The sequence below is a fragment of the Heterodontus francisci genome, chromosome 10 (assembly GCF_036365525.1).
Source record: "Heterodontus francisci isolate sHetFra1 chromosome 10, sHetFra1.hap1, whole genome shotgun sequence".
Taxonomy (NCBI): domain Eukaryota; kingdom Metazoa; phylum Chordata; class Chondrichthyes; order Heterodontiformes; family Heterodontidae; genus Heterodontus; species Heterodontus francisci.
In genome coordinates this window covers 67634705-67651769 of record NC_090380.1, presented here as the reverse complement: position 1 = coordinate 67651769, position 17065 = coordinate 67634705, and the positions used below count along the sequence as shown (strand labels likewise).

At 44.8% G+C, this 17065-nt stretch overlaps 1 protein-coding gene across 2 annotated transcripts in view; it reads left to right on the top strand.

Annotated features, from left to right (window-relative positions):
* Positions 1-17065, top strand: part of efhc2 (EF-hand domain (C-terminal) containing 2) — a 164472-nt gene that overhangs the window by 107043 nt on the left and 40364 nt on the right. For both annotated transcript variants that reach the window (XM_068039907.1, XM_068039906.1), the window contains 3 exons: positions 2559-2701; positions 4852-5048; positions 10042-10175. In XM_068039907.1, the coding sequence (XP_067896008.1) occupies positions 2559-2701; positions 4852-5048; positions 10042-10175 (474 nt within the window). The remainder of the gene's footprint in view (positions 1-2558; positions 2702-4851; positions 5049-10041; positions 10176-17065) is intronic.

Sequence of the window (17065 nt, the reverse complement as noted above, 5' to 3'; positions counted from 1 at the left end):
CCTAGAGGAAAAAAATCATTTGAAGCAGCGCGACACAGACTACATTGATTCCCCGGGGGCAGACAGCGACGTGGACCATTACCTGCACGGCCAGCAGGCGTTCTTCAATGATATCAATGAAGTGACGCTACATAAACAAATTTTACCCCCACATTTTTTTCTTCCTATTTTCTAGTTTTGGAGTTTATTCCCCACTTTAATGCCCCATATATTTTTCAACAATGCCAGTAACCAGAACAATTTAAATAAGAATTGTGTGCTGCAATGAAGGGATGTTAGGGTTTTTCTAGGTGAATGGAATAAGTATTTGCCAAATCAAATGGCTTTCTGCATCTGCAGTTACTTTTTGGTCTTGTGAACCTATTACTGAGTAAAGTATGTAAAAAAAAGAGTAAGAATGAAAAAGGCCATCCAATCATCCTGCTCTTCTACTGAGATCTAACACAACTATAAGAGGGCAGGGGACTGGATGTTAATTGTGGAAATTAAGGGCACTATGGTCTAGAAATTGGATTGTGCCTGAATCGAGCCATAATCCCCATTCCCGGCGCATACTATGGTCATACATAGAAACATAGAAAATAGGAGCAGGAGTAGGCCATTCGGCCCTTGGAGCCTGCTCCGCCATTCATTATGATCATGGCAGATCATCCAACTCAGTAACCAGTTCCTGCTTTTGCCCCATATCCTTTGATCCCTTTTGCCCCAAGAGCTATATCTAACTTCTTCTTGAAAACATACAATATTTTGGCCTCAACTGCTTTCTGTGGTAGTGAATTCCACAGGCTCACCACTCTTTGGGTGAAGTAATTTCTCCTCATCTCAGTCCTGAAAGGTTTACCCCAGATCCTTAGACTATGACCCCTGGTTCTGGACTCCCCCACCAGCGGAACATCCTTCCTGCATCTACCCTGTCAAGTCCTGTTAGAATTTTATAGTTTTCTATGAGATCCCCCCTCACTCTTCTGAACTCCAGCGAATATAATCCTAACCAACTCAATCTCTCCTCATACATCAGTCCCGCCATCAACATGAACAAAGGAAGCCTCAAACAGGTGCAAGGCCCACTATTTATGAATGAAAAGGATAGAATGCCTGTTTCAGGCAGATGCCTATGGAGAAGCCTTTACCAACATTGAGGGTGGCAGCTTCCAACGCAGAATGCACATGAGCATGTTGCCTGCCATATTGGACACTTAGGCATTCGCTTTTATGCTGAAAAGACAGGTGCCTAGGCCTATCTGTTTGCATTCGACTAGTCTAAAAAGCATCAATTAGCCATGCCTCTTTGTTTTGTATTCATTAACCAACTTCCTATCCTTGCTACCATATTCCCTTTGATGCCCAGTACCTCAATTTTATCAAAAAGCAACCCTTTCACCATCTTATCAAGCAGCTTTTGAAAATTCATATACACAATATATGAATTTCTGCATTTCCTTAATCGGTATACTCTGTTTTTGCTCAAAGAATTCTATTAAAGTTATCAGACATGACTTGCCTTTTACAAACCTGTGCTAGCTTTCATTAAATAACATATGTCTTTGTAGCTGAATATTAATTGGGGTGGCACAGTGGTGCAGTGGTTAGCACCGCAGCCTCACAGCTCCAGCAACCTGGGTTCAAATCCAGTTACTGCCTGTGTGGAGTTTGCAAGTTCTCCCTGTGTCTGCGTGGGTTTCCTCCGGGTGCTCCGGTTTCCTCCCACATGCCAAAGACTTGCAGGTTGATAGGTAAATTGGCCATTAATAATTGCCCCTAGTATAGGTAGGTGGTAGGGAAATATAGGGACAGGTGGGGATGTGGTAGGAATATGGAATTAGTGTAGGATTAGTATAAATGGGTGGTTGATGGTCAGCACAGACTCGGTGGGCCGAAGGGCCTGTTTCAGTGCTGTATCACTAAACTAAACTAAACTAAGCTAATTGTATCCTATATAATGGCCTCTAGAAGCTTACTTACTACTGACATTTTGTTGAGTGGTCTACAGGTACCTGATTTGTCCCTTCTGAACAGAGGTGTTTAGATTGACAACCTTTCATTCCCTTCACCATTTCTATATCCTGGAATCTTTGAAAAATTCTGGGTCTCTGTTATTCCTCTTTGATCTCTCTCAACGTTCTAGGATGCATGCCACTTTTGAGTTCCACCAATATTTCAAAGTATTTCCTTATCTGGAATTATCCTATGGATTTGGTCCACCTTCTCCTTTCGTAACTTGTAATCACCATTACCGCGCACTTCTGCTAAAACCTAGGAAAGGTGTTTTTAAAGTTTCTCTTTCATTTCATCGTCCTTCATGAAGAGATTTCTCTTTTCATGACCAATTATTTCTATCCTTTAAATAATCATTTCCAATTTCCCTTTACTAGTTCTCTTTATGCTACCTACCAGTCTTTTTTTCGAACCCCCTCTTAACATTTCTAATTTTCTTGCTTTCCTCTCTATACATCTCTCTCACTTCTGTGTTCACACCTGTGTAATTTGTAATATATAATATAAAATATAATAAATAATGATTACTTCAGTATCTGGTTGGTAACATAATCTTTTTTTAGACAGGGACTGGAAAGCAATGTTCTCCGGTTCAGTGCCAGGCTGATAGTGGACAATCAAGTCAATGATGAACGGAAATTTGTGCTTTCATATTTTTTGAGTGATGACACCATTAGTATTTTTGAACCTCCTGTGTTGAACTCAGGTAAAAATGCACTGTAGCTTTATACTCAGACTTGCGGAGTAGAGACAGTATAATCCACACATGCATATACAAATAATATAAATGGTGCCACAGATGCAAGTAGTGGATTCATCTAACTCAGCTTTGATCTTATTCATTCATGGGATGTGGGTGTTGCTATCAAGGCCAGAATTTATTGCCCAACCCTAATTTCCCTTGAAAAGGTGGTGGCCAGATGCCTTCTTGAACTGCTGCAGTCTGTGGTGAAGGTACTCCCGTAGTGCTGTTATAGGAGTTCCAGGATTTTGACCTAGTGACGATGAAGGAATGATGAAACAGTTCCAAGTCAGTGTGTGACTTGGAGGGGACCTTGGAGGTGGTTGTGTTCCCACGCGCCAGTTGCTCTTGTCTTTCTAGGTGGCAGAGGTAACAGACTTGGGAACTCTGGTGAAAAAGCCTTGGCATGTTGTTGCAGTGCATCTTGTAGATGGTACACACTGCAAATAATCAGCCTCCAAAGCAGACCCTCTTCTCACAACATAAAGATGGCACCCGATTTCAAGGACAGAGAAAACATTTTGAGGACACTCTGAAAGCCTTATTGAATAGGTGAAAAATTGAAATTGGTGCGTTAGAGGAACTTTCCACAAACTGTACCATGTGGCAGTGCCTCATCCAACAAGCCGCAACACAGCCAGAAACTGACCGCGTAAACTGCTCTGGAGAAGTGACAAAAATGGAAGGAGAGAGAGCAGAACCCTGGCATGAGATCCCCCCCGCTTCTTCGGGGCAACTTCTGTCATCTCTGCCCAAAGACCTGTGGCTCCAGAATTGGCCTGTTGAGTCACCTGAGGATACACAAATCATGAATGCCTGGCAGATGTCATCTTCGTTTTGAGGGACTGATAACACACTGCAACAATGATGTACCAACGATTCAGGGAATGAATGTTTAAGCTGGTGGATGGGGTGCCAATCAAGTGGGCTGCTTTGTCCTGGATGGTGTTGAGTGCTGTTGGAACTGCACTCATCAAAGCAAGTGGAGAGTATTCATCACACTCCTGACTTGTGTTTTGTAGACAGTGGGAAGGCTTTGGGGAGTCAGGAGATGCAGCACTTGCTGCAGAATTCCTAGTCTCTGACCTGGAACAGAATCCTCATTGACTGCATGTCTATGTCTAATGTTCGTCAAGTAATCTTTTAAAAGTCTAACTTCTGAGATTCTAAGTCTGCTCATCTGAGGGCATCTCTCACCATTCAGTCACCTGGAACAGTATCTTCATTGCCTTTGCGTCTTCCATTCCGAGTGCCCCCTCTAACCAATGTGAACACCTCTCAATCTCATTAAGCCTCCCCACCGCCCTCCCACTGCCTCCCTCCACACAAGTGGGTGTTTTTGGACTGCTGTTTGTGAAATTAAGGTCCAGTGATTTTGTTTTGAAGTGGTGATCCTGTCATGGAAGAGAATCCAGCCTTGTTTCTGTTGAGATTCCAAATTTCTATCAACTTGTATTTAAGTTTACAGGAAATTTCAGAACTATTCATTTGTATTATTAAGTAACATTTGTGGCACTGTTTGAATACACATCAAATTGGAATCAATATTCAATACAGCAGAATTTTTTGATAATGAAGCAAAACCTTTCTTTTCTTGTCAAAATTTTACTGAAGATAGCTGCTCTTCAATTTTAACTGCAGTTCATGATGTGATGCGAGTCATTGCAAGCCAATCGTTTTTTTAGCTTTATACTTTTATGTATATCACTCCTCATGCACACTACCCTGATCAAGTCAGAGGGGGCTGGAGAAGCCTGGAAATACAACTGTGCCTGCAGTCAGTCCTGCTGGGCTGGGCTGCCAGAATTTTAGCCTCTTCGTGGCACAGAAAGGATCTGCCCTTTGTCTGGTTTTCAGTTCCTCTACTATACTGAACCAACTGAGTCTGGCAGATTTGTCTGCTGGTTTGGACTGAATTTTGTTTCCTAGTTTAGACTTCAATGTTGTAAATGCCATTTGCCATCTTTTTGATTCAAAACTTTTATTTATTGACATTCTTTAAATATGTCTCCTGGTTGTTTGGTAATTAAAAATTTATATTAGCAGTTTTTAAAGGTTGACACATTGTGTATCTTTAAAATGTGGTGTTTTAAAATAATGTATTATTCCTACAGGTATTTCTGGTGGTAAATATTTGGAAAGAGGGCGAATAAAAATACCTGGCCAGGAGGTCTTTAAGAGTGAAGTATCTGAATACTTTACTCAGCAGGATCTGTTCGTTGGAGCTAAGCTCTGCCTCTACGGGAACTACTTTTTGCTGGTAGATGCTGATGAGTATACTTTCTGTTACATGGAAAAGAATGCAGACGAAGTAGGTTATGCATTACTTTGGTTTCTCTTTATTTTCTTGTTGCTATCTTAATAGTATGGATTGCCTGGAAATAACTTTACACAAAGTAGTTTTTTAGTAATGTGCAACTGCTTGGTCTGAACATTTAAAACAAAGTTGAAGTCTGCAAATACCATAATTTAAGAACTTTTGCTCTGAAGAGGAACATATTTACCTTCCACTTCTTTATCTGTATCCTTAATCCCAAGGAGATGTAGCTCACCCATTCTTCCTCAGCACAGCAGCAATTGCTAAATCTACAGCGCCCACCTCATAGCACCATGTAGTGGAGTGTGGGAGGTGATATTAAGTTGCCCAGGAGAACCCTCCAAAGATGCTGCCAGTGGAGGCTCCATGCCAGTTTACCTGGACACCATACCTGACCTCCTTCTCCCCTATTTCCAAATAAAGAGAGAGTTCCTCAAACCAATACCCATTCTACCACATGAAAATATATCAGCCGTCTTTGATCCAAAATGACATATACGTAGGCCACCTTAGTCCCATGATCCCTCTATATAGCATGAGGAGTCAATTATCTCCTTCAATCCTGGCCCTCAGGTGGTATTTAGAAGGAACAGTAGAAAAGGTGATGGAAAACACATGTAGGCACCCAGGAGAAATTCAGTGTTAAAAATGAATAGGGTGGCTTGTTTTATGGAACTTGACCAATATTGTATCAAAGTGTGTACTTATATTGTGCTTTTTATATTTGTGGAGAGTACAGTCATACAGTCTTTCATGGGATGTGGGCATCGCTGGCAAGGCTGGCATTTGTTGCCCACCCCTAATTGCCCTTGGGAATGTGATGGTGAACCGCCTTCTTGAACCGCTGCAGTCCTTGCAGTGTAGGTGCACCCAACATCTGATGATGATTATTAGAAATAGGGGAGAAGGAGGTCAGGTATGGTGTCCAGGTAAACTGAATCACATAGTGAAGATTCCAGAAGGTATCTGATCTCTGATGCCCCATTCAATTGTCAGCGATGACTGCTCTGACTGGATGCTGTCCTGATGTTCTACAGTCTGAAGCTCTGTTCCTCCAGAGGTAGCGTCTCCTCTTCAGCCATCTCAAAGTTAAACCCTTCCTAGAAGGCAAAGTTGTGAAGGGCACAGTAATTCTGGAGACATACTGCAGAAACCATCTGTCCTATCTAGGCAGCAAAATTGCGCTTTCAATAGCCAATGGTCCTCTCAATCACAAGCCTGGTAACTGTATGTGCTTTGTTGTACCTCTTTTCTGCTTGTGTTTTGGGTAGTCTGTGTAGGGTCGTCAGCCATGGCAGCAAGGAGTATGAATTGTCACCAGTAACCATCCAATGATATGGTTTTCTTTCTTGAAGGGATCTGGGAGTGCTGAATGCCAGAGGATGAAGGTGCCATGGCAGCTTTCTGCATACTGGTTGTTGACATGAAGGATCCTCTTAGTAGTATTACAAACTGTTTGCAAGTTCATAGAGTGGAATTTCTTCCTGTTAACATAGGTGAGGGGAAGCTATGAGGATGCCTTCAATGCAACATGGGTGCCATCGATAACACTATGTACCTTGGAGAAGCTAGCAACCTCATAGAATTGTTTGAGGCTCCCTAAAAGGAGCCTGAACTGTTAAAGTTGATGCTAGTGGTGACTTCATTGCCACAGAGTGCTGGCAGACAAGCATGGCCTGAGATCTTCCTGCAGCAGGTAACAGAAATGTCCACATGCAGCATTTGAATAGTGAACCCTTCTGATGCAGAGCTCCCCAAAGAGGTCCTCAAAGGACCTATTCTGCCTGTAAATTCTTTAGGGTGCTAATATCTGGTGGGCTGCATTCTACCGGCATGCTGCCTCATTCTCCTTCCCTTCACCCTGTGCTATTCTTCCTCCTGCATAATAATAGTGGATAGAGTGGAATGTCCAGGAAAGAGCCACACCTGCCCCCTAATTCCTCTGCCTGTGCAGGCAGGAAGGTGCAAAGCTCAGGGGTTTGAAAATTTTCAAATGATCTGATCCAGTAACTGGCAGTGAAAATCAAGTATAGGAACAAAAGCAGAAGCAGAAAATGAGTTGTAAAACAGCAGAAATCAGTAACCAATTTCCAGATTCGTCAAGGCTGAGAGTAGAAAAAGCAAGGTAAATAGAGAAAGCCCGCATCTATAGTGTCACTGACTGATGGATGCATGTATGCAAATAAGCCCAAGCGTATTGCAGGAAGGCTAAAAGGATTGAAGGAACTAAGAAGAAGCTATTTCAAGCTATAACATGGGAACACCACCAACTGCAAGTTCCCTTCCAATTCGCACACTATACTGGCTTGGGAATAAATCGCCATTCCTTCACTGTCACGAGGTCAAAATCGTGGAACTCGCTGCTTAACAGCACTGTGGGTGTCCCTACAATTCAAGAAGGCACCTCACCGTCACCTTGTCAAGGCAATTAGGGATAGGAAATAAGTGATGACTTTGCCGGTATCACCCACATCCCATGAACTAATTCAAAAGAAGCGATGGAAATTGCTCAAACCCAAGCCAGAATTTTATGTCGGGCTGGAGGCCCTGCCCACTGGCCAAAAAGATGGGGGGGCGAGCCTGCCTCCACTGGGCCTGGAAGCCACTGCATGAATTTACGTGACCTAGGCCCTTAATTGGCCTTGGACGGAACTTCCACCCCTCTAAGGCAGGAGGACACGCCTCTAAGAACTGCTGGCCAATCAGCGAACTGGAAGCTCCTCAGTCCCAGCAGTGCCACCTGGAGTGGTGGCCACTGCTGGGACTGCACTCAGTGAGAGGAGCAGCAATGGAGGAAGCCCCAGAATTGAATTGTGTGTGTGGGCGGGGTGGGTCAGTCGGTGGGGGGGGGCATGGGGAGGTGCTCCAGTGGGGCTGGGATTTGCCATGGGGGGGCCTTCCGTGGGGCACAGTGTGCCCAATCAGGAGGGTTGCCTTCCTGCAGCCCACAAGAAGGCTGCCAGGTTTACTGGGCGGCCCCCTGAGGTGCTGAGCCGCTTGCCTGCCACTAGTGTACCAGCGACAGTGGGAGGAGGCCCTTAAGTGACAATTAATTGGCTAATTAAGGGCCTTAATTGGCTTGGGTTGGGCAGGAATGCGATGGGAATGGCACACCCTGCCTCCCATTCAATTTTACACCCCCCCACCCACCTCCAGCCCACTCCCATGGGGGGCGGAAAATTGCGACCCAAGTGTTCTCGTTAATGTTTCAGCACCAGTAATGCTCTCACCCCAGAACTTTATACAGCAAGACATTGTGGTGCTACCGTGCTACAGTGTATGTCCGTGAGAGTGCGAATGGATGATTGGATACACTGAATCATCAGCAAAGTGATGGAAGATGTTATTGACCATGCTACCAAGCAGCACTTGCTCAGCAACAACCTGCTCACCAATGCTCCCTTTGGGGTTTCTGCCAGGGGCACTCGGCTCCGGACCTCAATACAGCCTTAGTCCAAGCATGGACAAAAGAGCTGAATGCCATTGGTGAGGTAAGCGTCACTGCCCTTGACATCAAGACAGCATTTGACTGAGTGTGGCATCAAAGAGCCCTAGCAAAATTGGTCAATGGGAATTGGAGGAAAGCTCTCCACTGGTTGGAGTCATACCTAGCACAAAAGAAGATGGTTGTGGTTGTTGAAAGCCAATCATCTCAGCTCCAGGGTATCACTGCAGTAGTTCCTGAGGTTAGTATCCTAGGCCCAACCATGTTCAGATGCTTTATCAATGACCTTCCCTCCAACATAAGGTCAGAAGTGATTGCATAGGTTCAGCACCATTCGCTACTCCTCAGATACTTGCATGCAGCAAGACCTGGACAATATTCAGGCTATGGCTGATAAATGGCAACTAACGGTCGCACCACACAAGTGCCAGGAAATGATGATCTTCAACAAGAGAGAATCTAACCATCTCCCCTTGATATTCAATGGCATTACCATCACTGAACATTCCCCCACCCCCAAACCCACCATCAACATTCTGGGGGTTACCATTTACCATAAACGTAACTGAACCAGCATATAAATGCTATAGCTACAAGAGCAGGTCAGAGGCTGGGAATTCTGTGGTAACTCATCTCCCAACTCCCCAAAGCCTGTTCACCATCTTCAAGGCACAAGTCAGAGGTATGATGGAATACTGTCTGCTTGCCTGGATGAGTGCAGCTCCAATAACACTCAAGAAACTGGACACCATCCAAAACAAAGCAGCCTACTTTATCAGCAGCCCATCCATCACCCTAACCATTCACTCCCTCAACCATCGGCGCACAGTAACTGCAGTGTGTACCATCTACAAAATTCACTGTAGCTACTCTCCAAGGCTCCTTCAACAGCACCTTCCAAACCCGTGACCTCTACCACCTCGAAGAACAAGGGCAACAGATGCATTGAGCACACCACAACCTGCAAGTTCCCCTCCAAGTCACACACCATCCTAACTTGGAAATATATCACCGTTCCTTCACTGTCGCTGGGTCAAAATTCTGGAACTTCCTACCTAACAGTTTCAGTGCTGTATCTCTAAATAAAAAAAATAAAATAAAATAAAAAAAACAGCACTGTGGATGTACCTACACCACATGGTCTGCAACAGTTCAAGAAAGCATCTCAGCACCACCTTCTCAAGGGCAATTAGGGATTGGCAATAAGTCCTGTCCTAGCCAGCAATGCTCACATCCCAAGAACAAATAAAAAGAAAAGGAATCGGGAATGATACGTAAATAATAATATCAGCCATGAGCTTCTAGGCCTCAAAATTACTGTTAGTGCTATTAACAGAAAAGCACATAAGGAACGTATGTCGTTACTTTAATTGTTGATTTAAGGCAATAACCAATGGAATAATGGACAGAAAATACAAATGTATTTAATGTTTATTTTCTAATATAGCCAGCAATTTACACTAGTTCACAGTATTTTTATTCTTTTATTTTTTTCCATTATTTAAGCTCAACTTTATTTTTGTTTAATTTCTCTTGTACTAGTACCAAAAGGCCAATATTTGCATAATTCTGACCAAGCTCAAAACAACTGGTGATTTACATTCCCTTGAAATAAAAAGGATGCTTGCAGCTCATGATCATAACAGGACTGGCATAATTAGTTATGATGATTTCAGGTGAGCTCCATGATGTGTATTTGGCACCAGCCAATAATGTTTTCTCAGAATATTAATTTACATATTTTACTTCAATCATTCACTTTTTATTCTGCCAGGTAGGCTCATCAATGCTGCAGGAATGCATTATAGATTGACTTAATGACTTTGATGCAGGCTTGGAGGATTAACACATTAGTAGTCATCAGAGTTGTAAGGTGGTATTGACTTGCAGAATTCTAGACAAATCATTTTTGATATTAATTCACAATCTTCAGTGCCCTTCAGTAAATGGGATCATTTTGTCATTAGAATTTTAGTGGGTTGCACCAGCACAGTATTCCCATGTGTTTATACACTTGTGCATCTGGGTGTCAGTAATTTCAATGAAGGAGGCATTAAGTGATCAGTGCTCCAACCACAAGGAATGGCCCTGTACCTTTTCCTGCATAAATTGTACATCAGGAAATCAAGTATCAGGAGAGTGGATAGAGTGAGCCTGAGGGGAAACAGTGCAAATGGACAACAGATATAAGTGGGAGAACCGACGACAGAGTGAGAGCAGAGAGAGTGAACCTGAGGGGAAACAGTGCGAGGGGGCAACAGATAAAAGCAGGGAGAGTCAGTGTAAGCATTCAGAGTCAGAGCATGAATGCGAAGGTCTGAGAAATAAATTAGAAGTGACGTCATTGCCATGGAGCAAGCAGATTTGTGGGTAACAGACAAGTGTTAGTTTGTTTTATTTAATTGTTCATCTTTCACTGTTGCAATTCCCTTGATGGTATTGTGTTTTAGATTGATAGATATAATTTCCAGTGCCTTTAGATAGCATTTTACTATTTTGGTATCTCAGTCTTTCAGGGGTCAGTTTCTTAGAATTTTATAGGTCAGTGTCTTAATGTCAGTTTCTTAGATTTTTAGAGTTCAGAGTCTGAGTGGTCAGGGTCTCAATAATTTAAAGATCAGTGGATTGATTACCATGGCAGGCCAGCTCGAATCCATTATATGCACATTCTGTTCCTTCTGTTCCATGGCTTTCAATGGCCATGGTGGTTGTCCTCTGGTTGCCTGAGCCCTACAGGGCCATAGAATATGGCGGAGGGTGTGGGGGGGGGGGGGGGGCGGGGGGTGGGTGGCCGGGAGAGCTCCTGCACTTGTGCAGGAGTAGCCTCTTGCGGCTTCATGAGGCGTTGGTGTTGCTGTCAAAGGGGATGAAGACCCACTGTCCATGCCAGGATCGCATTGGGAGGAGCCCCGAGGTGCTTCAGGCAGCTGCTCCTTTAGCCTTTTGGTAACACTTGTCCCTCCCTGCTCACCTGAGAAGCATGAGCAGCTAACGATGACTCAGAGCTTCCCACCTCTCTGTCACCCAGCTATTCCTTCACAGAGCTCATGGAGGAGGCGATGCAGGTCTGTGTGCATCTCCGGCATCCACTATGTGCTATGCTAGATGCTGCTCTCCATGTGGGTCGCCAACTGCTCGGACGTGTCTGTGCTGTGCTCACCAGATTGTGCCCCTACACGCGCACAACTGCCCACTGACGTATCTGTGATGGTGGAGAGTGCGGAGGAATGATGTCATAGAGTCATAGAGTTATACAACACAGAAACAGGCCCTTCAACCCATCATGTCTGTGCCGGCCATTAAGCACCTATCTATTCTAATCCCATTTTCCAGCAGTCGGCCCGTAGCCTTGTATGCTATGGCGTTTCAAGTGCTCATCTAAATACTTCTTAAATGTTGTGAGGGTTCCTGCCTCTACCACCCCTTCAGGCAGCGTGTTCCAGATTCCAACCACCCTCTGGGCGAAAACATTTTTTCCTCAAATCCCCTCAAAACCTCCTGCCCCTTACTTTAACTCTATGCCCCCTGGTTACTGATCCCTCCGCTAAGGGATAAAGTTTCTTCCTATCTATCCTATCAATGCCCCTCATAATTTTGTATACCTCAATCAGGTCCCCCCTTCTCTGCTCTAAGGAAAACAACCCTAGCCTATCCAGTCTCTCCTCAAAACTGAAATGCTCCAACTCAGGCAACATCCTAGTGAATCTCCTCTGCACCCTCTCCGGTGCAATCACATCCTTCCTAAAGTGTGGTGACCAGAACTGTACACAGTACTCCAGCTGTGGCCTAACTAGTGTTTTATACAGCTCCATCATAACCTCCCTGCTCTTATATTCTATGCCTCGGCTAATAAAAGCAAGTATCCCATGTGCCTTCCTAATCACCTTATCTATCTGTGCTGCTGCCTTCAGTGATCTATGGACAAGTACACCAAGCTCCCTCTGACTCTCTATACTTCCTGGAGTCCTGCCATCCATTATATATTCCCTTGCCTTGTTAGTCCTCCCAAAATGCATCACCTCACACTTCTCGGGATTAAATTCCATTTGCCACTGCTCCGCCCATCTTACCAGCCCATCTATTTCGACTTGTAATCTAAGGCTTTCCTCCTCACTATTTACGACACCACCAATTTTCGTCTCATCTGCAAACTGACTGATCATGCCTCCTATATTCACGTCTAAATAATTAATGTTTGATGTGACGCTGCATCCTCTGAGGTCTCCTTCTCGGAGGTGAAAAATTGCCCTGCAGGCTCAGCAGCTGCATCTCCTTCTACTTGACCTGCGAGAGAGAAAAGAGTAATGAGAAGGAACTGCGTGTTTCAACATGCCCTTCTGACTACTCATCCTCTCGAGCTCCATGTGACCAGTGATGGCCACATGAGCGCTATGCCTATTGCTTGCTAGAGGGTATATTGCCCTCACCCATTAGGGCACTCACTGTCTGTCTGGCGGTTCTACACCCTCCTCACCATCAGCGACAGGCTGCCCTGCCTCCAGGAGTCATAGCTCCATGGCCTTCTTTTCCATTGGCATCAAAACCACGAGGTATGGCACATTGCCACCAGTCCTTCTTCTCTGACATGCTCTGTGAGCTCTTTTCTACAGCAGGCACATAATTAACATTGTTACTTGCCCATGCATATGTTAGGCGATCTGTGGAGCGACGGGATTGAATTAACAGTGCTGCTAAACATGCAGCCTCACTGTCCATCACGGCACCACAGAAATGCCTGCTGTATGTGGCCAATCAGTACTGGGAGTGCGAGGGTCAACTCTGACAGACCAGTGTCCTCCACAGAGAGGCTAAAATGCATCTTGACAGCCAATGCTGCTGCCTGGGCATTGCTTCTGACTGGGTGGGTACTCCCTTTTCCAATTGCATATTCATCTTTAGTGACACTTAAGGCTGCGAGCTTAATGTTATGCGCTGCACTCACTTTGCCAGACCGCATCAGGTCATCGATCCTCTTCCTGAACTGCAGCCACATACATGGGATCACCCCGTAGCTGCTCATCTCCGCAATCTCTAGCCATCCCCTCTTTGTCTCCCGAGCTGGTTTTCTCCTCCCATCCCAAGGGAAAAGTACTTCTCTCTGTGCCCCTGCCACCTGGAGGAGCACCTCCAGGGAGGCATCAGAAAGCCTGGGTGCCACCCTTGCTCTGGTGCTCCCATCTCCCAAACACACCAGTTGTCAGGCCTCCCTTTCAATGTCCTTCGGTGCACTTGCCTTTTAATTGATTACTGGGGCCTTTAAAATATGATGCCTGCTTGACATGATCTGGTACTTCCCCCTGCCCATACTGCCTAACTGGCTGGCTTTCACACCTGCCAGCCATTGATTGGACAACCCCGACAATATTTCTGTTTTATTTCTGCACGCGACCATGCCACATGCTTTACGTCCTGACATCAGGACTTTATCGCTGCAGGCAATTTTTCTCCCTTTATGCATGTACCTTCCAGGATATCGCCACCCCAAAGCTACAGAAAGTGCAAGAGGTGAGAAAATGGGTAACCACCAGACAGGGTAGAAAAAAGATATAGCTAGTGCAGGAATCTCCCAAGCCAGTGGAACTCGCTAACCAGTTTTCAGTTTTGAAGACCAGGGAGGGTAACAACTCCTTGGAGGAAAGCAGTAAGAATCAACCCCCTACACCACTGGAGATTTCACTGGACACATGGGAAAAAGTAAGAGTAGAAATTCTGTGGTCATAGGGGTTTCAATAGTTAGGGGCATAGACAGCTGTTACTGTAACCACAAATGTGATTCATGAATGGTATGATGCCATCCTGGTACCACTGAGGCTATCACTGAGCAAGTGTAAGATATTCTGTTACGCTCCAGTCAAAGCCTCCGATCAAAATATACGATTCTGATTGTGGTGGGAGAAATGCACTGTTAATTCAATCCCGTCGCTCCACAGATCGCCTAACATATCATTTTAAACTTTCCAAATTAAAGAAAGACCCAGCCAAATTGTACCATCTATTAACCCCTGAATGAGGCTAAGCAAACCAGGTGTCTTTAAATTAACAAATTAACTCTTTAATTAGAAGAACTAAATTCTTAAACACTATGAAGATATAAACAACATTTAAAATAGAAAAAATTAGCGTCCTTGCAAATTTACAGTCCAAGGTTGCTTGAAGTCCTCACAGAATGTTGCTTGAAGTCCTCACAGAATGGCCGGAATTTTACAGTGGGCGGACGGGAGCCGGACTCCGACGTAAATGTCGGTGACGAACCCGCTCCCGCCCAGCCTGGGGATCCGTCCCGTATTTTACTGATCCCCAGGCTTTAATTGGCCCGAGGTGGGACTTCCAACCACTTGAGGGAGGAGGTCCCACCTCAGTGAGCTGCCGGCCAATCAGCGGGCCGGCAGCTCTTAGTCTCAGCAGCGCCACCGGGAGCGGTGGCCACTGCTGGGACTGCAGCCCAGCCGACACCATGGACCCGAGAGAGTGGGTAAGTTTGGGTTGCCTCACCAGGAGGATCGGTGGTGCCCTTGTGAGGCTAGGGTGGTCATTTGGGGGCATGGGGGCGTCTTGGATCCCGGTGGTGGGTTGGGAGTTGGGGGCGGCCCTCAATCGGGCACCCTGTGCCCAAGTGCCATGTTTCCCTCCCCGGGGTGTGGAAATGCCAGCAGCTATCGCTGGGCGGCCTTTCACGTCCCCAGCACACCCGCTTGCCATGGGTAAAATACCCGTGGAGGCAGGCGAGGGCCCTTAAGTGGCCGTTAAGTGGCCACTTAAGGGTCTTGATTGGCCTCGGGCGGGTGGGCCGTTTCCCACCCCCCGCGCCCCTGCCTGACCTCTGTAAACTTGTCCAGAGGCGGATTCGGGGCAGGTAGGCCTCCTGGAGCCTGCCGCTCAATTTTACGCCGCCCCCACGCCACCATCCGACCCGTTGGGGTGGCGTAAAATTCCGGCCAATGTTGTCCAACTCCAGTAGTAGTAGGTGATACTTTCCTTCTCCAGCGAATTTCAACAATTAACGACTTTCAAACACTTTCAACAGAATCAATCTGACTTTAGAGTTTTTGAGGGATAAGAGATTGTCACAGTCTAACTTCCCTTTCTTCAATTTAAACTACCAGAGATCTCTGTTTTAACTTGACTTTTTTAGAATTTTGAGGGATAATAATTAAACAGACTAAAATCTTATCCCTTCAGTTTAAATGGTTGAGAGCTCTTTCCTCCGATGCCAACACCAGCTGTGTCTGTATGTCTCTGTCTGTGTGTTCTGTTAGAACAAACTGTCTTCAACTAAAAGCCAGTTCAAAACTGAATTGTAACAAATGTATCGCATGAGACTCACTCCCAGTGGCTGTATCTATGGAATCGAGAATGCACCGTTTGAATCGCAGTTTCCAAATGGCTGTTTCTAAGGCAATGAAAATGCATCTTCCTATAACTCCTGAGGCTTGCTGGTTCTTAAAGCAAATCTGATCCCTTTCAAGCCTTAAAGGCAAATCGCATAATCCCCCCCAAAAAACTACAGGACCATGACAATTCTGCAAGGAGAAGAGGAACAGCCAGAAGTCGTGGTCCATTTTAGAACCAATGATGTGGGTAGATAAAGTGTTGAGGTCCTTCAGGCAGGGTTTCAAGAGCTAGGAAAAAGATTAAAAAACAGGATCTCAAAGGTAATAATCTCAGGATTACTCACAATGCCACGTGCCAGTAAGTATAGAAACAGGAAGATAGTGCAGGTGAATGCATGGTTGCGGTAGTGGTGCAGGAAGGAGATATAAACAGCAATATCATTAGAAATATCCTAAAAAACGGAGCAACCAGATTGAGGAAAATAGCAAAAGTGTAGAAGGAGGTATTAAATTGTATGTACATCAACGTCTGTAATGTAACTAATAAGATTGGTGAGCTGCAGGCACAAATTGCTACATGGGATTATGACCTGTTTGCATGAACAGAGACATTATTCGAACAAGGCCAGAGTGGGTTTTTAATATTTCTGGTTACCAAATATTCAGAGATGATAGAGAATGAAAAAGAGGAGGCGGTGTGACAGCATTGATTAAGGATGATACTGCAGTTTTAAATAGAAAGGATTTACTGGATGGTTCTCGACTGAATCTATTTGGCTTGATTTGAGGAACAAAGGGGAGCTGTTACATTGTCAAGGAGTGTTTTATAGAGCTCCAGAAGGAGATAGATGAAGGAATTTGTCAGCGGATTTCAAAGGCATGTAACAAAAATAAAGTAATTATATTAGGAGACTTTAATTACCCTAATATAGACGGGAAAAACACGTTGCTAAGGCTAGGGAAGGAGAAGAATTTCTGATATGTTCATAGGAGAACTTTCTCTGTCAATGTATCTCCAGTCCACCAAGGAAGGTAACAGTTTTGGATCTGGTTCTGGAAATGATTTAGGACATGTGAAATGTGTGACAGTAGGAGATCATCGAGCTAACAGTGACCTTAGCATAATTAAAGCAATTATAGAAAGAGACCAGAAAATATCGAGGCTAAAAATACTCAACAAGGGAAATGCTAATTTCAGTGATTTAAGAAGGAATCTAGCACAGATAGATTGGAAA